The sequence below is a fragment of the Eulemur rufifrons genome, chromosome 2 (assembly GCF_041146395.1).
Source record: "Eulemur rufifrons isolate Redbay chromosome 2, OSU_ERuf_1, whole genome shotgun sequence".
NCBI lineage: Eukaryota > Metazoa > Chordata > Mammalia > Primates > Lemuridae > Eulemur > Eulemur rufifrons.
Window position 1 is genome coordinate 29,224,452 of NC_090984.1, and position 21,664 is coordinate 29,246,115.

Genomic DNA, 21,664 nt, shown 5'->3' on the forward strand with positions numbered 1-21,664 from the left:
GAATTCCTTATTTTCATAAAAGGAGTCATTGGACCAATGCATTAGCAAATTGTTTTAACTCCAACATTTAAAATAACTTTCACCTTTTTTTGATGCAACCTGTATTAAAAAGACTTTAAAAGATATGTTTGGTACACTTTGCTTATTCAGCATCATTGGAAAGAGGTGCTTCATCTTGCATGAATTTCCTCCTAAGAGGTTTAATCTTTACATAATAAAATTTACTTTAAAATGGCATTTTTCAAAAATGTATCACATATTCATGTCCTTAAAACTTTGTTTTTAATCATAAAATACATGTTTTCTTCTTTCAAAAAAGGAAACAACAGGTGTAGATAGAATGTTTAGTTTAGGTTGGTGGTTCTCAGCCACGGTAGGCACAATGGAATCACCTGGAAAACATTATAAATTACTGATGTCCGGGCTCTACTCCCAGAGATTCTGATTTGCTTGGTCTGGGCAATAGAAATTTAAAGGCGCCCTAGATGATTCTAACGTTCAGCTAAAGCTGGGAACAACCATCCCGCCATCACCATTCCACATCTCAGGGATCAAGTTTGGTTGTATCCTTCCAGGCCTTTTTCTAGGCCCCAGTCTACATGTTTTTGCAACAGTAAACAATACTGCAATTAATAACCTTGTTCATAGGTCTGTTTGCACATGTCTGGTTATATGTATGTATGTAATAAATTCCTACTGATGAAACCTATAGGCCAAAGAATGTATTCTCTTATCATTTTGACGGATCTCACCCTTCACAGAAGCTATATAGCACCTCACATTCAAACCGGCAATGTGTGAGGTTGATTGTTTCTCATACTCTAGCCAGCACTGACAGCAAGCTTTTTAATCTTTCCTAATCTGACAGGCACAAAATGGTATCTATATTTGCATTTCTCTTATTATAGGTGGAGACTGAGCACCTTTTATTTTTAAGATGACATTTGAATTTCTTTTTTGGTAAACTGTTTATATTAGTTGCCCATTTTTTTTTTTTTGAGACAGAGTGTCACTTTGTTGCCCTGGCTAGAGTGAGTGCCATGGCGTCAGCCTAGCTCACAGCAACCTCAAACTCCTGGGCTTAAGCGATCCTACTGCCTCAGCCTCCCGAGTAGCTGGGACTACAGGCATGTGTCACCATGCCCGGTTAATTTTTTTCTATATATATTTTTAGTTGGCCAGATAATTTCTTTCTATTTTTAGTAGAGACGGGGTCTCGCTCTTGCTCAGGCTGGTCTCGAACTCCTGTCCTCGAGTGATCCACCCGCCTCGGCCTCCCAGAGTGCTAGGATTATAGGTGTGAGCCACTGCGCCTGGCCAAGTTGCCCATTTTTTAAATTGAGTTACTAATATTTTTCTTACTGATGTGAAAATTCTTTATATACTAGGGAATATAACCCCTTTTCTGAACATGGGCTACAAATTTCTTTTCCTAGTTTTTCATTTGTCTGTTGTTTTGCTTCTGATATTTTTGCCATGCAGAAATTTTTCTATAGTTGATTTTCGATCTCTTTTAAGCTTCCAAGTTTTATATCACACTTAGAAAAAACACAGCACAATTTTTTTTTTTTTTTTTTTTTTTTGAGACAGAGTCTCACTCTGGTGCCCAGGCTAGAGTGCCGTGGCATCAGCCTAGCTCACAGCAACCTCAAACTCCTGGGCTCAAGCGATCCTTCTGCCTCAGCCTCCCGAGTAGCTGGGACTACAGGCATGTGCCACCATGCTCGGTTAATTTTTTTCTATATATATTTTAGCTGTGCATATAATTTCTTTCTATTTTTAGTAGAGACGGGGTCTTGCTCTTGCTCAGGCTGGTCTCGAACTCCTGAGCTCAAACAATCCGCCCGCCTTGGCCTCCCAGAGTGCTAGGATTACAGGCGTGAGCCACTGCGCCTGGCCGCAGCACAATTTTAACTGATGGTTCTCAGGAAAATTTTTTCAGTCTTTTTTAGGACTTTTGCAGTTTGGCTATATGAAGAACACAGCTTCTAATTGAAAGATGTTTCCATTATGCCTGAATCAAAATATATTTGGGTAGGGGGAAGAATAAACATTTTCTGGAAATATATTTGCAAGGTATCAACCAGTAAAATAGAACTATTTGTATTCACAGCAGTGGTTGATTATAGGCCTTTGAAATCTTAGATTCTGTCTGAAAACTATCAGATTTATTTTCAAATAATCCTTACATATTTGAATGCGGTCATTTAAGACCTATATGAATAAGCAACAACAGCACCACACAACCCGTATGCATGAAGATAAGAGTTTTACAGGTGCTTATTGAAGGAGAAAGACTTGGTGGGCTAGCTAATTACATGAAGGGCTAAAAGACATTTTTTGACTATGAAGGACCACTTTTGATAGAGTACTATTAATAGAAATCTCAACCCTTATCCCAGCCACAGAGAAGACACTATGGCAGAAATATCATCACCACCATTTTAAACAGTGCACAAAAGTGTGAAGTATGAACTGGCATTGCCACCTTATAACCTCTTTTTACTCCTATGACCCTATTGCTTGACCTCTTTTAATAGAAGTTCCTCTATCCAAGATAATGAAAAAAAAAGCCTCTTTCATAATTATTATACAATAGATTTTTCTGGGCATTATAATTGCACAAAAATCATAATTTTTTAATAATTTGTTTTACACCTAGAGTTCAGGAAAATTATTTAAAACTTGGCACAAGAGCCATAATAATGACCTCTGCCAGTAAGATTTAGTTCATTTTCTACTGGAATAATTTATCTGAATAGATTATAAACTATCTTTACCAGGTTTGTGAAAATTCAGATGGTCTACAGGTGAGCTGTCACTCAGCTGCCAAACTGTCTTAACCTTCTTTTGACCACTATTTATTTCCACTCTCCATTTCTGTGGCTTCTCACTAAGGAAAGAAAAATCAACAAAAGAAAAATTTTCAAAAACAGCTATGTCATTCCTTCCTTAAGCACTGAGGAAGAAGAGAGAAACAGGTCACAATTCCCACCCTCAAGAAGTACAGTCAAGAGAGGGAAGAAACAAGAATATAAATAACAATTCAATGAAAAAAAAAATGCTACAACTGAGAAATACTGGATGTGCTAAGGGCCAAGAGAAGACAGGAACCTAACTCAAGACTGGGGATTGCAGAGTTGGAAAAGAATCCTCAGAGACTGTGGCATTTGAGCTGAGTATGAAATATTTAATAACAAGTAGGAGTTAGTTAAGCAGACAAGGTCCAGGATGAAGGAACATCCTGGTGTATGGGAACCAAGGGGTAAGTGTGTGGAATTTCTGAGGAAATGCAGTAACACAGTGGTGTGTCCCTAACAAAGGGAAAGTGGGAAGGCATGGTGACAGGTGGGCCACAAAGGTGCAGGCCAGGCACAGAAGGCCTCACAGACCGTGCTAAGGCACTGGAGCACTGTCCTAATGGTAACAGGGAGCCATTTAAACATGAGGAAGTCATGGTGGGAGTTGAATTTTAGGAAAATCACTTTGGCAGTGACATAGAGAAGGAAGATAATGGAGGCAGAAAGAGCGGTTAGGAAAAAGGGTTTTACCATAGTCCAGGGATGAAATAATGCAGATGTGAAATAAAGTACTGACAACATGAAGATGTAGAGGCAGGGACAGATTCAAAAGCTACCAAGATCAGGACTTAGTAATCATTTAAAGGAAGGAGTGAGGGACAATGCATTGGAGGATAAGTTCTTCATTTTTCTTTTGCGAATTAGGTGGAGATTAATGATGGTCACTTCAGAGATGAAATATGGGAGGAGGAAAAAGTGTTAAGAGGTGTTCAGGCTGGCCATGGTGGCTCATGCCTGTAATCCTAGCACTCTAGGAGGCTGAGGCAGGAGGATTACTTGAGGTCAGGAGTTTGATACCAGCCTGAGCAAGAGTGAGACCCTGTCTCTACAAAAAATAGGAAAATTAGCCAGGCGTGGTGGTGTGCACCTGTAGTCCCAGCTACAAGGGAGGCTGAGGCAGGAGGATCAATGGAGTCCAGGAGTTTGAGGTTGCAGTGAGCTATGATGACTCTAGCCACTGCACTCTAGCTGTGGCAACAGAGCAAAGCCCTATCTAAAAAGAAAAAAAGAGGTGTTCAGCTTTAGAATTTGAACTACTACTTTAATAAGTTGGGAATTCACATCTAATAGGCATTTAGAAACATGGGTCTGAAGCTCAGGAGAAGCGTTGGGGTGGGGAACCTGCAGCCTCGGGGCCACATGTAGCCTTTTGGATTATTAAGTGCAGCCTTTTGACTGAATCCCAATGTTACAGAACAAATCCCTTTAATAAAGGCATTTGGATAAAGTTTGGATTTGGTGGAGGGGCCACACTCAGGGATCTGGAAGGCCACATGTGGCGTTGAGGCTGTAGGTTCTCCACCCTGTATAGGAAGTAAGAAGAAAAGAGGGCAGAGGGTGGAGTTCTGGTGCAAAATCACATGTAGAAAGCAGTCAAAGGAAGAACTTGAAAGGAGAACTAATGTCAGTCTTGGAGGTGGGCCAGAGAGATAGAATTAAAATTAAGACAGAATGCTATGTCACAGAAACTAAGGAGATAGGTTGAAGAAAGCAACAATGCTAAATGCCAGACAACCTGATAAATGAAAAGTAGTCCCTAATTACACAAGGGACTAAACATTCTTTTATTGGAAAATGTCCACTGGAATTGGCAACCTTTGCCACAGCAGTTTCAGGGGGAGTGATGAGAGTTTAGCCAAGAAGGAGCTAAACAGAGGGAGGACATAAGTAGAGTGGCAGTAGTATGAGAGAAATTTCCAGTATATTTTATGCTGAGGGAAGAGTCAGGGGAGATCATCACTGGAGGTAACCTCAGTGTCCATATGGATGACCAATCTACCATCTTAACCTCATGCTTCCCTACCTCCCCCAATCCCAAACCCTTTGCTCACTCCCACAGTCATATCCTAGACCTTGTTGTCACTATCCCGGTCACTTTTCTCCTAATCTCTCATTTCCTTTCCTGCTATACTTTCTACACTTTGAAGGAATCAGAAATTGAGAGAAAAACAAGTCTGTGAGAATGAAGAGGGAGGACTCTATCAGACTATGGTCAGAAATCAGGATGTAGATGATTAAGGTTTCAGAGGTGACGCAGCTCTGGTTCATGAGATCCCCATGGAACATGGACACCAAAATTGCCTAGAATCATGGCTGGACTAAAGGTATAATTTAATTATTAAATTGCTTACCTTTGATATAAGTTTTTTATAGCAGTTGGTCTGACTGGTAGCTGAAAAATGTGTTGTTCATCAAGAGGATTTTGTTTATAATATTTTATGCAGATTCTAAAAAAAAAAATTGAACCTCTTTTGGAAAAAAAGCCATTTGAGATAAAGGCCTTCTGGTAGTCTAAAGCTAAGGGAAAACATTTTATTGAGTACCACTAACTAAAACATCCACAATACTTTCAAAGCCACAAAGTTAAACAAACAAAACAACCCCTCCCAAACAAAACTTAGGTTATGTCTTTTTCTTTGAAAGGAAATCTCATTCACTTTAAAAAAATTAATAGACATATTTCTTATAAATATAAAATATCTTTGAGCCCAAATAAAGGCTCAAATGGGAACAAAGAGAAAAACAAAGAGGCAGAAGAGAGACAAAGGCAGAGCCTCCATGGTTTTCAGAGTCTGTGCAATTAAAGAGTTAATTCATTTATATGATCTTTAAAAAGAAAAACCTTTGAGAGTCTATAAACAATAACCATTTCAAACTTTCCCCTTTACAACTGAGGCAAATTCTAATTTGGGAAAATATAATGGTATATATTTCCTTCCATAGGGAAAGGAAACCCTGTCCTTTCACTAACCAGGTCACTTATTTCCAGTCTGAGGCTCCAAATACACATGAGACACCAGCGGCCGATGTATAAGGATTGCTCCAAACTATCCTTTAGTCAAACTAACCAGAATCTCTAATTATACAGCAATCTCTAAAATTATATCAATGCTATGGACAGAGGTCTGGAAGTATTATTTGAGTCCATTCAGTTATCATATAGATGGCTGGCAATGATTACTTTGACCCAAATTTATAGGGATGTAAAGGAGAGAAAGAACTAATATTTATTAAGCACCTATTGTCAGATACTTTATACACATTATATCATTTAATCCTTACAACATGTAAGGTTATTAGAGCCTTTTTATAGATGAGAAAACAAGCTTCAGTGAAGGAAATTTCCTAAGGAAGTGATGAAGTAAGAGAGCCACAGTCAAATCTGATTCCTTTTGAATCCAAAACCTTTTCTTCCTGTGACACTGACTTGGACCCATGCTACCATAAAGACAGGGTGAATAGGTTCTATCCTAACTAGTAATAAAAACTGTGCATATTTTGGCTGTAACTATTTCAAAAGAGAATACATTTCTATGTAAGTAAACAATGAGAAGTACTTACTGTGTTAAAGAAAAGAGGAGTTCATGTTGAGATTTAATGAAAGGCATGCAACTGACTATTATTTCTAGAATATGGTACAGTTTTTGAACACGATAAACCTGTTCTTGTATATCTACTGATGGAGAAATGAAGTATTCCTGGAATGAAAAAGTACAGGCAAAACAGAGATTTCACTAGTGTAATCTTTGGAAAGAATATAAGTATGCCCGCTACACCTAAGTTTGGAAGTTTGATAATAAAGATTTAAAAAAAAGGGATGAGAGGTAACCATCTTTTGACACTATTCTTTCAAAGTAAATTACAGTCATGAGCCACATAACGACGTTTCAGTCAACAACAGACCACATATATTACAGTGGTCTCATAAGATCACAATGGAGCTGAAAAATTCCTATTGCCTAGTGACTTCATAGCTATAATGAAGTCCTGCACATTATTCATGTGCTTGTTGTGATGCCAGTGTAATCAAACCTACTCTTCAAGAAGAGCCTCAGGCAGGTCCTTCAGGAGGTGTTCCAGAAGAAGGCACTGTGATCATAGGAGATGACAGTTCCATCTGTGTTATTGTCCCTGAAGACTTTCCAGTGGGACAAGATACAGAGGTGGATGACAATAATACTGATGGCCCTGACCTTGAGTAGGCCTAGGCTAATGTGTGTGTTTATGTCTTAGTTTTTAGCAAAAAAAGTTTCAAAAGTAAAAAATAAAAATTCCAAAAATAGAAAAAGCTTATGGAATAAGGATATAAGAAAAGAAAATATTTTTAGACTGCTGTACAATGTGTTTGTGTTTTAAGTGTTATTATGAAAGAGACAAAAAATTTAAGAAGTTTAAAAAGTAAAAAAGTTATAGTAAGCTAAGGTTAGTTTACTAGTGAAGAAAAAAATTTTTTAATGCATTTAGTGTAACCTAAGTCTACAGTGTTTATAGAGTCTGTAGTAGCGTACAGTAACATCCTAGGCCTTCACATTCACTCATCCCTCACTCACTGACTCACCAGAGCAACTTCCAGTCCCGCAAGCTCCATTCATGTTAAGTGCCCTATACAAGTGTACCATTTTTTTATCTTTTATACTGTATTTTTGCTGTACCTTTTCCAGGTTTCCAGACACACAAATACTTACCATTATATTATAATGGCCTACAGTATTCAGTACAGTAACATGCTGTACAGGTCTGGTATACCATATAGCCTAGGTATCTAGTAGGCTATACCATTTAGGTTTGTATAAATACACTCTATGATGTTTGTTTTGAACAACAAGGAAATTGCCTAATGACACATTTCTCATAATGTATCCCTATCATTACATGACACATGACTATAGCTACAGATACGGTTGTCCTTCAGTATTCATGGAGGATTGGTTCCAGGACCCCCCTTGGACACCGAAACCCAAGAATGGTCAAGTCCCTGATACAAAATGGCATAGTATTTACATATAAGCACATCCTCCTATATACTGTAATTCATCTCTAGATTACTTACAATACCTAATACAATGTAAATGCCACGTAAATAGTTGTTACTCCGTATTGCTTAGGGAATAATGACAAGAAAAAAAGTCCATATATATTTAGTACAGATGCAACCATCCATTTTTTTTATTAATATTTTCTATCCATGGTTGGTTGAATCCATGGATGTGGAACCCACAGATATGGAGGGCCAACTGTATATGTATATATATTTTTTGCTAGAGTATGTTTCCACCACAAATATATATCCTTAATAAAATGTTTAAAATTTGAACAATAAAAATTAAACCTCACAAGAATCTAGTTGAGTCTTATTCTGCAAAATAGACAGAGTTTTTCTATTATGTATTTTTATAAGAGACAAATGACAAACAAGTTGATACTATAAATTCATTTTTTAAAAGATCTTCCAATGAATGTCAAGTGTCAGTACAGGTGCTGTTCAATCTCCCAAAGTTTTTGAATCAATAGACTAGGAACATGCAACAAAGCTGATAATGATAACCTTGAAACCCAGAAGTATCTTTTGAACCAATGTAATAAAGAACATCATAAATTCTTTGGAAAATAATCCTTCAAGTGTAATATAAATGGGTTAAGAGAATATAAAACAAACATTCCTTTATAGAGTCTATCAAAGAAAGGCATTCCCTGATGATTCTAAATAAATGAAATTTGTGATAGTACATTGGCTTGAGTAGGATATCAATATCATAAATTTGTAGAGAATGAGAAATGACATTGAATGGACTACTTTTTTGTCTGTCTTACTAGGCAGCAATAAATAAGGGCATTGACTGTCTTCTTTATCTGTTTCCCAGGACTTAGGACAGAGGCTGGCATATTATAGGCACTTGTTAATAACTGTATGCAGAATAACCAAATAAAAGAAAAACCAACTTTAGAATAAAAAAGTAAACTCACCAAATGATTCAAAGATGCAAGTTCCTGACCTATTAAGAAAAGACAATTATATGCAAATAGGCTTTAGGTATTGTCTATTACATGTTAAGGAATCTTTTCATAGTTCACATATGAAAGTGATGGTCAAGCTAAATAGTTCCTCACAAAAAGTCAAATTTTCTGGCTTATTGCACCATAAATATATACAAACATTTATTCTAACAATGATCACAGCTTGCCCCTAATAAAAACAACCAAGTTTAGGTATTAAAACAGCATGTACGAAAAGGGTTTTTATTTACTACACTAACCTCATAGAATCTCAAATGTTTGAACTAAAAATAAATAAATAAAAATTATAGCTACATTTATTCTAATATCTTTACTGAGGGGGAAACTAAGGCCCAGAGAAGGGAAATGTTTGTCTCACAATGAACCAGGTACAAAGCCAGGACTATAAATGACTCAGAGCAAATAGAAAGATAATATCTGCGATTACATTTGACTGATAATTGTGATATGCTTTTTAAATTTTTGATCTAGGAAAGGGACTTACCTATGAAAAAACTGATATAATCTTTCTTTAGTTTGTCCAAACCAATTTCCAAAAGCATTTGAACTGGAATAGTTCCACTGAGAGAAACTGTGTCCATAGTTCCATGATAAGACTGAAGAATGAGCTTACTGAGTAAACTGTTACTCCCACTATGAAGCTAAAAATCAAGAAAATTTTATAAAACCATAAATAAAAATATAAATAAATCCAATAAGCAAAAGAGAAACAAATTGTTAGCTATAAGCTAAAAATTGTAAGCGTACATTCTTAGTCCTGACATTATAAATGATTTGAACAAAGACTTCCCAGTTACAAATATGTCAGTTTCTAAAATGCCATTCCCACCTCATTTGTTTAACTCCAAAGCAACTAAGACAGGTTTAAACTTATCACTCCTATACAATTCCACCAAAGAGAAATCAGAGTTGGTCCTTTGAAGCTTTACAACTAGTAATTCTTCTCCTCCTGGCTGATTTAGCTTGCTATTGGGCATCTTTTCCAAAATTGATCATCTTCATCTACACCAAAAATCTGTTGTTGCAGGAAAACAAATTCTCTCTCCCTCAATGGCCCATGCATGTATCGTAAGGAACTCCTCATTGGCTATACTATCCATACTAACTTGATAATTTGCAAATTAAACAGAGCTGTGAACTTATAGATTTAATATGTGTTCCAAATGTTAACTAATTCATTTTAAATATAATAAAATATTTGTCATTTTCCCACTATTTCCTATTTCATCAAATCTTTGCATTATCTTTTATATATACAGGCAAATACTCATTCACAGCAACAGTTAACAAATACATATATAGTTTCCCTTCATTTGCATTCATAGTACATGGTAGAGTTACACTTGTAAACATCTCATAAACAGAGAAACTCTCAAAAATTCAATGGCCAAAACGAAAATGCCTAGAATTACTACTGCCAAGTTAGGCAGAGCTTGCCTGCCTTTGCTCTGGAGTGTACTTTTGTTCACATCTATGAAAGTTTCTAACTTTTATAGTCATGAATGGCAGCCACATTATTTGAAATCATTCCCATTAAATGAGAAATCTTTTTGTTTCCAACTTTTTACTCAGCTCTTTCTTGATTATAAAAATAGCACAAATTTATTATGTAAAATTCACAAAGTACTGAAATGTATATTGCAGTTGAAAAAAGTCATTTGTAATCCTTCCACTGCTATTAAGATATTAGCATATTTGTTTCTAGATTTTTTTTCCTCCAAAATTCACATTTTGATACAACTGTGTTTACTCCTTTCTTTTTACTGAACATTATAAGCATTTCTTCCACATCATTTGTCAGCATCCTTTTTTAGCAACTATTACATGTGCCATTATGTGGCTAGATCATTATCTACTTAGCCAATCTATTAACAAGGGAAATTTAGGTCATTTATAATTTTTTGCTACTATAAATGATGTTGTAATGACTATTCTGATACATAAAGTCTTGATGTATATTTCTGTGTATGAGCTTAGGGTGGATCCTAACAAAAGAATTATTGGTTCAAAGGCCATGATACACTTTGAAGATCTCAATACATTATCCAAATTGCTTTTTAGAGAGTGTCCCAATTTATATTCTCATCAGTAGTACATGCGAATACTCATTCAGAGCAATAGTTAACAATGACAATATTAGTAGCATATACATACTGAGCATTTAACTATGAGCTAGGCACTATATGCTTTACATGGATTAAATTAATCCTGAAACAACACTATGAAGTAGGTGCTATTCCTACTTCTATTTGAGGACACTGGGGCACAGAAAAGTAAAGGAACCTGCCCAAGTTTACACAGCTAGAAAGTAGAAGAGCAGGAATTAAAACAAGCAGTTTGCTCCAGAGCCTGTGTCTTTAGCATGCTATGCTTCTGAGAAAATGTTCTCACACACACTACTAAACCTACCCAGGGCTGTATATCACCACGTTGTAGACTCTGGATGATCAAAGTGAAACACTTCACCAAGTCTTGATATGAAATCACACCTTGGAAAACAAGTCAGTCTAACATTATTTTCAGGGTATTTCTGCAGATCAAATATGCCATTAATCTTAAGGATACACGAATGAAGCAGAAGACAAGAATCTGTACTTTGTGGGTGGGGGAAAGGAAAAGAAATTAAAGAGGCAAAAAAAAGATTTAACGCATTTCTGAAGAAAGAAATCAAACTCAGATTGCCAAAAAATAACATACTTGGTAAAATACTAAAGAATATCTTTTCTTTTTCTAATAATTATAATTTCACTAAGGTATGTGTATTCATTCATGCAAATATAGCACAAAAACTACCTAAGTCTTATAGTTAAAGACATGGATTTGGTTTGGTGTCTGGGGGGGAAAAAAAAGGCAGGAGAAAAGAATAGAGTCTACAAATTGCTTTGTCTTAGTATAATTCTTAAGCAGAATGGGCCAATACATTATTAGAAATGGATTGGGTAAAATAGTAACCAGACTAGCGATATACACTGTATTATTTCCAAAAGACTTAAAAACAAACCTAAGAAATAGCAGGAAAAATTTTAATCATGATGGACACCTACTACTGCTCATTTTGCACCATAGTTGCTCAGCAAAATCGAGATCACTCCGTACTTTGAAAAGACGCTTGACGGAACGATCAACTGCAGCAGCATCATGCTTCACTGTCTGAAAAGAAGCAAGCGTCTGAGAATAGTCGTTTTTTTTTTGTTTTTTTTTTTTAGTGAAGTAACTTAAGCTGTCAAATGCTGTTCTGAGAAATTATGGCTTAATCAACACATACAAAAAGATGTGTATGCATTTTCTACAACTTCATTCACAAAGGAGGAGATATAAATCAATAGATAATGAAAAACTGGACCTTTAAAATTATTTTAAAATTTTAATGCCTAAGAGCAAGCATTCGGTTTTCCTTCCATGTAAAAAATTATTAAATTACCTTTGTCTCCATTTTCCTCTTCATCAAATGAAAACATATTTAGCTTAATTTAATAATACCATCTTATGGCATGGTAACATACCATCTTATAGTTATTAATATACTACAGTAATACCATCTTACAGTACATTAACATATTCATTTCTACTTCTTTGCAATTGAGCATCTAATAATACACATGTATTAGTTCCCTTTAAAAATATGTATCAATTCTTAAGGAAAACAATAACCAGTGCTGACATTAAAGACCAACAAAAACTACACATAAAATGCTGCCTTGACTATACTGGATCCATTTGAAAGATATCAGTGCAACTGAATTTTAAAAGCTATTTCAGTGTAGTTTTCTAAACTGATAATAATCTCTTACCTCTGTGTCTTTTTTTGTAGAATCACCAAATCCATCCAGCTTATTTAAGTCTAGAAAGTGGCAAAAGTTTATTAACTCTTGATTTTATTTTTCTGCTTTCTAAATTATTCCCATCCTAATCCTATTTTCAAATGGCAAATGGGATAACAGAAGTATAACTGGGCATTTTACCAAGTTATTGAACTCTCCAGTGGAGGTAATAATAGATACCCATCAGGTAGGGATGTGGGAATGAACTGAGGTAACAGAAAAGTCCCTGGCACACAATGCTGGGCACATATCAGGTACTCAAAAGGTTCCTGTTTCATCTCTCTCTTCTTACAATCACAAATATGGTTGTGTTATATAAATTTTATATTAAATCTTATTAACTTTTAGAATTATTTAGATCTTTACCATTACCAATTTAGAAAAGCTGTACTTCTGACCATAACAGATCTCATAGCTTTATGTTTGTTTATATATATATATATACACACACACACACAGCCCAACTAAAAAGAATATCAAGCCTAAAGAAATAACTTATATTTAAATACAGCAAGTATAAATTCTCAGTTAAGAAAAACAAACAATACACCATTCAGAAATTCCTGCACAAGTTCAACAGCAGATTTTGCTTCCAGAGGCTCGAGCCATTCAGTTACACCAGTCCTCAAACCATCAGCCAAAACCTATGGGAGATTTAAAAAACCCAAAAACTTGTTAGCAGAAAACATAGTTTAGTCAATAAGGATATATTTAATAATAATAATTGCAGTAACATTTCTTGAATGTTTATCACATGCTAAGTAATGTTGTAGTGATTGAGAATTGTACTAATACATAAGTAAAATTAAACTATCCAAATTGTCAGAGTATTTAATGAACATACAACATCTGGGACAAATTTTGAAGAACACAAAATGAAGTAAAAATGATACTAGCAACATTTTTATGAAAACATGAGATTTAATTAAAGTTGGAAATTCCAGAAGGATACTCACAAGGAGAAATTTCAGTTCTCTGTGGAGATGATTCAAAGGACCTCTGGGATCTCCTGATTCCACTTTAATATTCTAAAAAGTTCCCAAAGTCTGTCAGTTTTCCCTGGTGATCACATCTTCTTTGCATAAGGGTCATAGTTACTTGAATTTCAAACCATCCACACATTAAAAAATATATTGCATAAAGCACAAATGAATTGAAAAATTAGGTCAACACCTTATTCTTATTTAGAACATCTTAATTAGAGATACCACAGATCTTGCCATCCTGATACAGTAACCTAAATTCAGACCACCATACCTTCTCTCTATACCACAATTGTAACCTACATGGAACTGCCTTCCTTATATGCTCTCTTGCCCTTTCCCATGGAATTTCTAAGAGGACAAGGTAGGAGAAATTTAAATAAATATATCTGAAGATTCAATGATAGCATATCACACACCAAAAATGAAGTCCCTCAATAAATCTGTTTATTAGACTCCTAACTAAACCCACAATGTGCTGTCCTAGCCAAAGGTTAAAGTTTTATAAACCTAAGGCTGTACAAAAAAGAAAGTAACAAGTAAATTCCAATGTATGAAAATTCCTATTACAGGAAAAGAAAAGCATAAAGAATATAACTATCTGGAATCCTACCACTCTGAGAGAACCACTCTTAACACTATCCAGGCTTTAAAAAACAGTTGAGATCCCAGTATATATATAATTTTGTACTTTTCTCCCTTTTTTGCTTAAAAAGCATTTCCTATTATTAAAAACATTTTCATACATGATTTTTAAAGACTATAATTTTTCATCATGGAAATCTATTTGAACTATTTCCTGTTGAACATTCAGATTCGTTTTTTTAAATATGGAACGTTTCACATATTTGCATGTCATCCTTGCACAGGGGCCATGCTAATCTTCTCTGTACTGCTCCAATTTTAGAATATGTGCTGCTGAATTGAGCACTGGTTTTTAATAGTTTGGAAACATGGCTATATCACTGCATTAAATATCTTGTGCATGAATTTTTGTTAGCAATTCTAATTTCTTTTTTTTTCATCTCCTAATTAATAATTTATTCCATCACTTATTCTCTGCTTTCAATTGTCTAACAGAAATCCAAGAATGTTAAATATAGGCAATAAATATTTTCTCAAAAGATGCTTTTCCCCCACATATATTTGGCTTTACTTCGTTGGAATTCATCTTCAAAGAGTAAATTTCATCTTGACTCTAGTTCTAATCTTCCTAGTGGAGCTTTTTTTTTTTTTTTTTTTTTTATTTCATCTTATTGTTGTGGGGGATACAGAATTGCAGGTTACATACGTTGCCCATGTACCGCCTTTCCCCCCAAGTCAGAGCTCCAGGCGTGTCTGTTCCCCAGGTAGTGCACGTTGCACCCATCATGTAGGTATATATCCCTCCCTTCCCCCCCCCCACCCCCCGCTTCCCGAGTCAGCACCTTCAAGTGTTACCACTCCCCAAACGGTGCGAAATGCACTCATTGTGTAGGCATACCCCCATCCCCTCCCCCACCCCAGCAATTCTAATTTCTTAAGGCAGATTTCTAGAAATGTAAAAATAGAGTGAAAGGGCTCAATATTATAATGATTCATGTGTTACCAATATGTGCACCCTTTTAAGAATAGCAGAGACAAAGTTAATAAAAATAAAAATTAAAAAAAAATCATAGCAGAGACAAAGGCCAAGTGCAGTGGCTCACGCCTGTAGTCCCAGCTACTCAGGAGGCTGAGGTAGGAGTTGTTCCAGGCTGCAGTGAGCTGTGATTATGTCACTGCACTCCAGGCTGGGTGACAAAGTACAACTCTGCCTCAAAAAAAAAAATAAATAAATAAATAAAATAAAATAGCAGAGACAATAGTCATTTTGATAATTCTACTTCAGTAGCCACTCAAGAAACTCACTAGAAAATTCTTAAGTCACATAATTATAGGGCTGAGGGCAATTAATTGATAGATCAGATCACCTGATAGAATCTCCACTGGCTGCCCTGGCAAGACTTCAGGGGAAGGCCAGCCTTTCAGAGTTGTCAGCCACACACCCAATGACTGCTGAGGCTAGAAGCATGCAGCACGAGCAACAAACAGGTAAACGAACATTTAGGGGCCTCATGAACCCAATGAGAAAATAGGTTCCACTCCTACCAGAGTTGCAGTTGAAGAGAGTGGAGGGATTTGAAGAATCTCATCCACAGGACTCCAGGAAACATCCAAAGTGATCATAGTTTGTGATGTGGCGACTGTATCATCCAAGGCAGTGGACTTAAAGAGCTCATATTGGGCAAAGCCCCTGGATGTTACCTGAAAAGAGAGCATCCCACAGACCATTAGCTCTGCTTCTGCACAGCCAAAGGCCATTATTAAAACTACTTTGATCCTTTTCCCAAAGGAGGAGGAAAAAGCACCACCCTCCATACTTTTATCCCAAAGGGAATAATAATGCTTTTTTCTTCTTCTTTTTATGAGATGGGGTCTCACTCTATTGCCCAGGCTGGAATAGAGTGGCCTGATCATAGCTCACAGCAACCTCAAACACCTGGGCTCAAGCAATACTCCTGCCTCAGCCTCTGAGTAGGTGGGACTACAGGTACATGCCATCACATCCAGCTAACTTTTTTTTTTAAGAGATGGGGGTCTCACTACTATTGCCCAGGTTGGTCTCAAACTCCTGGCCCCAAGTGATCCTCCTGCCTTGGCCTTCCAAAGTGCTGGAATTACGGGCATGAGTCACCATACTGGCCCATACAATTCTTTTAGACCACAAAGATTAGCTAAAAGGGAAGGTTTATATTTTAATTTTGGCCATTAGCTGATATGAAAATAAATACAAACATTTTCATACTACAGAAAAATATCTAGTCATATTAGAAGTGAAAAAACCTTTATACTAGGAAGGTATGTTAAGAACAGTTTGAAGAAAATAATACGAATAGAAGCAAAACACTTACAGTAGACAAGTGATGTCTTCTCTTGTGTGAATTTTTTAGATTTTCAAGATTTACAGAATAATTTTTATCAGCTATAGGACATAAAAGAAAAAAATGTAAAGGTACAACTCAAAATTACATTGTTAGAGCTAGAAAATTACAATCCCTCAAATTCTCAGGGTACCACAACTCAACACTAATAATTGTTGAAATTAAATTTTAAATCACAGATGAGCAAAAAGTTTATTAAAAAATGAATGTGGAACAAAAGTCAATACCATTACCAAAAATATAATTAAATATCTACTATGAGACTGGAATTATATTGTCATTATATTCAGTGTTTTATCCTCCAATGGAAATTTCCAAAAAAATACACACATACAATGAAACCCAAACAAAACAAGTGTAAACTTCTGTCCAGACTTTTGGAGATCTGTTTCTGGTATTTCTGGAACACCTCCTACACACGCTGCAAGTTGTACACTAGTGTAGATTCATGGTGATTGATGCAAGTTCTACACCGTGAACTTCCATCTTAGTAACAATTTTCAGTAAAAACTATGAAACAGTAACTACACAAATAAACACGCATGCATAAAAGTAAAGAATGAGAACTCACCTTTACAACTGACCACGTATAAGATAATTCCTGTAATGCTGTCATTTGTTGTGATAAGTTCAGCTCCTAGCCAACAGGTATTTTCAGGATCTAAACTATCACATCGTACCCAAAGGGGAGGAAGGGCAGTAACTGGCAGATTAATCTTCAGATGGGTCATATTAGGATTGTGTGCCATGGTGTAAAGTCCAATTAACTGCCTTTAAAACAAGAGTAAGAAAAATCAATTATAGGTAGTGATTGTCAATCAATCAAGGATTTTCTTTTAAAAAGATGTGAAAGGTGGCTGGGCGTGGTGGCTCATGCCTGTAATCCTAGCACTCTGGGAGGCCGAGGCGGGTGGATCGCTCAAGATCAGGAGTTCGAGACCAGGCTGAGCAAGAGCGAGACCCCGTCTCTACTAAAAATAGAAAGACATTATATGGACAACTAAAAATCTATATAGAAAAAATTAGCCGGGCATAGTGGCGCAGGCCTGTAGTCCCAGCTACTCGGGAGGCTGAGGCAGGAGGATCGCTTAAGCTGAGGAGTCTGAGGTTGCTGTGAGCTAAGCTGACGCCACGGCACTCACTCTAGCCTGGGCAACAAAGTGAGACTCTGTCTCAACAAAAAAAAAAAAAAAAAAAAAAAAAAAAGATGTGAAAGGTCTCCCAGAAACAACAATCTCAAAATTAAGTGGCAAGATGCATACATACATAGACTTCATTCACAGAAGTGGGGAAAGGGCACACCAGGCAGATCAAGATGCATGTACCACAAAGTGACAGACAGTGTGACAGGACTGGAACTACTATGAGCAGGGGGCTCAACATGGCCAGGGCGGGGTGTTCAGCAGGAGTGGAAGTAGAGTGTGAAATTAACCTAAAGAAGTAAGTAGGAGCCTAAATGACATGAGAAACCAAGAAAGAGGGAGGGTGGCAGGGGAGCGGAGTGTGGGATAAAAACTTACCTACCGGGTACAGTTAACACTATTCTAGTGACAGGCACACCTAGGGCCTTGACTTAAGCATTATATAAGGTATCCATGTAACAAAAACATTTGTACCCCCTTAACTAATATTTTGAAATAAAAAAAGGAAAAGAAATAAGTAGGAGCCAATAAGCACACAAAAAGATCTCAAAGTCATTAGTCACAGGAACACATAAGGAAATTTGAATATGGGCTCTGAATTAGATAATGGTATTACATAATAACACTGTTAAATTTCCAGATTTTGATCATTGTTCTGTGGTTATATAAGAGCATGTACTTGTTCTCAGGAAATACATAATGAAGTATTTAGGGGTAAAGGAGTACAATGTCTTCAATATACAGTCAATACTTCATTTTAAAAAACTGTACATTTTGTGTGTGTGTGTGTGTGTGTGTGTGTTATATGTATGTTTCATATATATAGATACATACATACACACACACATACTATATCTTTTTATAACAATATATAGTTAAAAACATTGTTTATAACATATTATACGGTGTCCCAAAAGTTACCATACATAGATAGGGAAAATGGGAAATTGTAGCTAAATGTACTTTTATCAATAAAATATTAATTACAATTTTTTTTTTTTTTTTTGAGACAGAGTCTCACTCTGTTGCCCAGGCTAGAGTGAGTGCCGTGGCGTCAGCCTAGCTCACAGCAACCTCAAACTCCTAGGCTCAAGCGATCCTCCTGTCTCAGCCTCCCGAGTAGCTGGGACTACAGGCATGCACCACCATGCCCGGCTAATTTTTTCTATATATATATATTTTTTTTAGCTGTCCATATAATTTCTTTCTATTTTTAGTAGAGATGGGGTCTCGCTCTTGCTCAGGCTGGTCTCGAACTCCTGAGCTCAAACGATCCGCCCACCTCGGCCTCCCAGAGAGCTAGGATTACAGGCGTGAGCCACCGCGCCCGGCCTAATTACAAAATTTTACAAAATTTTCCCTTTGTATGAAGACTACAAACGAAATTGTTATAACAATGTATGTTGTGTACATATACATACTCATACATAACAATATACATATATTGTTTTGTGTATATATATCTACATCTATATCAAGAGAGAGAGAGAGAGAGAGGAGGAGGAAGAGGAGAAGAAGAAAGAGAAGCAAATGTAGCAAAATCTAAACAATTGGTGAATCTGGGTGAAAGATATACAGAAGTTCCCGTACTGTTCTTTTAACTTTTCTATAAATTTGAAACTATATCAAAATTAAAAGTTACCCAAAAATGTGGCTTTAATTTTTATTTTTCAAAGAGATGAAAACTGAATTTATTACCAACAGATGTTTAAGAAAGGAATTTCTTTCTTTATTTTATTTATTTATTTATTTATTTATTTTGAGATAGAGTCTCACTCTGTTTCCCAGGCTAGAGTGCTGTGGTGTTAGCCCAGCTCAGAGCAACCTTGCATTCCCGGACTCAAGCAATCCTTCTGCCTCAGCCTCCTGAGTAGCTGGTACTACAGGCATGCACCACCATGCCCGGCTAATTTTTTCTATATATATTTTTATTTGTCCAGCTAATTTCTTTCTGTTTTTAGTAGAGATGAGGTCTCACTCTTGCTCAGGCTGATCTTGAAGTCCTAAGCTTGAGCAATCCTCCCACCTCGGCTTCCCAGAGTGCTAGGATTACAGGCGTGAGCCACTATGCCTGGCCTAAGAAAGGAATTTCTAAGGGATTTTACTTCCAAAAGGAAGTAGAACAATCCCAGAAGGAAGGTCTGAAATGTAAAAAGAAATGGAAAGCAAAGACATGACAAGCACATGGATCAATCCATACAAACACTGGCTGGAGAAAACAACAGAAATAAACAAAGTTTAAGTCAAGAAGGAGAAACGAAAACAGGCCAAATATGACTTAAAATGATGAAGCCATGCAGTGGGAGCTGCTCTGGAATAACGGGACAAATATCCACAGGGTCTGCTTTGAAAGGCAGTCCTCAGTTGGGCATATATTCTCTCATTTGGATGAGAGAACTTCACAGTCATCCCTTAAGTACTGATGGAATCTTTGGGATCAACATTTTTTTAAGTAAACTAAATTTTGCTTAAAAAAAAAAATCAAGGAGCCATGAAGGAAAAGACTCATTAAATTTTTAAAACTTATACAGAGCAAAACAAACAAAAACCAGCATGAAGGAAAGTCATTTTGTGAACATTATTATAGTAGTTATCATTCTCTATTTATATTACTATATCCCCCAGAACTCCTTGAATACAAGGACTTTTTGGTTTGGGCGGCAGGAGGCGGCTGGGCAGATTGAACTGCATATGGCTACACCGTGGGATGGCAGAAAGTGAAGCTGAAGAATTAGAGAGAAGTATCAGAGTTTCTAACGGGGGCATTACCGGCATCTTAGGTGGGATAATTCCTCATTGTGCAGGAGAGTCCCATTTGTTTACCATCCATGGCCCAGGCCCACTATATGCTAGTAGCTCCCCTCAGTCACTGTCAAATTATTCCTGGATATTTCCAGTGCCCACTGGGTATGGTGCCAGCCCTGGTGGAAGACTACTGGAGCTAGACAATGAAGGCTCCTATATGCCACTCATAAAGAATTTGGATTTTATCATGAAGGCAATGAAGAACTACTGAAAGATTTTTAAGCAGGGAAGCAACGTGATCAGGCTTTCATTTTATAAAGATCAATCTGGCAGGAGTGAGGAAGAAAGATTGGAGGAGAACCAGATTAGACACAAAGGAAAACAATTAAGAAGCAAAAATGGTAACTTGATATAGAGGGATGGAGAAAGGGAAGATAACTGCAGTATTCTTGGTCATGTTTGGGATACCTATGGGATAATCAAGTAGAGCTATCCTTAGAGAGTTTGTTATACATATCTGGGGGTGATGGGGAGGTGGGAAGGAAGAGAGATATCTAGATTAGATGCATATTTTCCCCAATGTTTATAAGAATGCCTCAGTTTAAATCCCACCCTTTACCCCTACACTGAGAAAAAACTTACCTTGCTCTCCCAACTGGTAAAGCAAGTGGTCCAATATTTTCACCAGTAGAGAAATCAGAAATAGCAGTTTCTTCAGATTGAAGTTCTTCAACATGACTTGTTTCTTCCTTTTCTAAAGTCTTTAAAAATGTTCTTAATTATTTAACCAGTTAAAAGAGCACTTAAGATAGTCAACTCTTTACTATGCTAGGGAATAACTACAAGCAGAACATAATGTACTCATTTCTATACCCTTGGGCACAAATGATCAAGTTTTGACAAGAACCAATTTGGTACTAACAAATCTTGCCATCAGAAGTATTTCCACTATCTTATAAAAAGATATTGATCTTAGTTGCTACTAGTAACAGAAGTATCTGATGCCATTAGAAAACGAAGTGCTCCAACATGTAAAAAATGACTAGCTAAAGGCAAAATACCAAGGGAAACCCACGAGAGACTCATAGATTTTGTTGGATTTTTCACTCCCAAAACCATAAGACTTGTTTCTGG

At 36.5% G+C, this 21,664-nt stretch overlaps 1 protein-coding gene and 1 non-coding gene across 2 annotated transcripts in view; both read right to left on the reverse strand.

The window, feature by feature from the left end:
- Nucleotides 1-21,664, reverse strand: part of ZWILCH (zwilch kinetochore protein) — a 33,055-nt gene that overhangs the window by 2,569 nt on the left and 8,822 nt on the right. The window contains exons 4-17 of the mRNA XM_069458582.1: nucleotides 21,173-21,291; nucleotides 17,215-17,414; nucleotides 16,614-16,684; nucleotides 15,811-15,966; nucleotides 13,654-13,725; nucleotides 13,248-13,341; nucleotides 12,668-12,717; nucleotides 11,921-12,044; nucleotides 11,286-11,365; nucleotides 9,361-9,517; nucleotides 8,826-8,854; nucleotides 6,423-6,559; nucleotides 5,213-5,308; nucleotides 2,781-2,893 (exon numbers count right to left, since the gene is read on the reverse strand). Coding sequence (XP_069314683.1) covers nucleotides 2,781-2,893; nucleotides 5,213-5,308; nucleotides 6,423-6,559; nucleotides 8,826-8,854; nucleotides 9,361-9,517; nucleotides 11,286-11,365; nucleotides 11,921-12,044; nucleotides 12,668-12,717; nucleotides 13,248-13,341; nucleotides 13,654-13,725; nucleotides 15,811-15,966; nucleotides 16,614-16,684; nucleotides 17,215-17,414; nucleotides 21,173-21,291 — 1,498 coding nt within the window. The remainder of the gene's footprint in view (nucleotides 1-2,780; nucleotides 2,894-5,212; nucleotides 5,309-6,422; nucleotides 6,560-8,825; nucleotides 8,855-9,360; nucleotides 9,518-11,285; nucleotides 11,366-11,920; nucleotides 12,045-12,667; nucleotides 12,718-13,247; nucleotides 13,342-13,653; nucleotides 13,726-15,810; nucleotides 15,967-16,613; nucleotides 16,685-17,214; nucleotides 17,415-21,172; nucleotides 21,292-21,664) is intronic.
- On the reverse strand, nucleotides 14,505-14,611 carry LOC138381016 (U6 spliceosomal RNA). Its single transcript, XR_011232971.1, has one exon. It is a non-coding gene; the product is annotated as a U6 spliceosomal RNA (small nuclear RNA).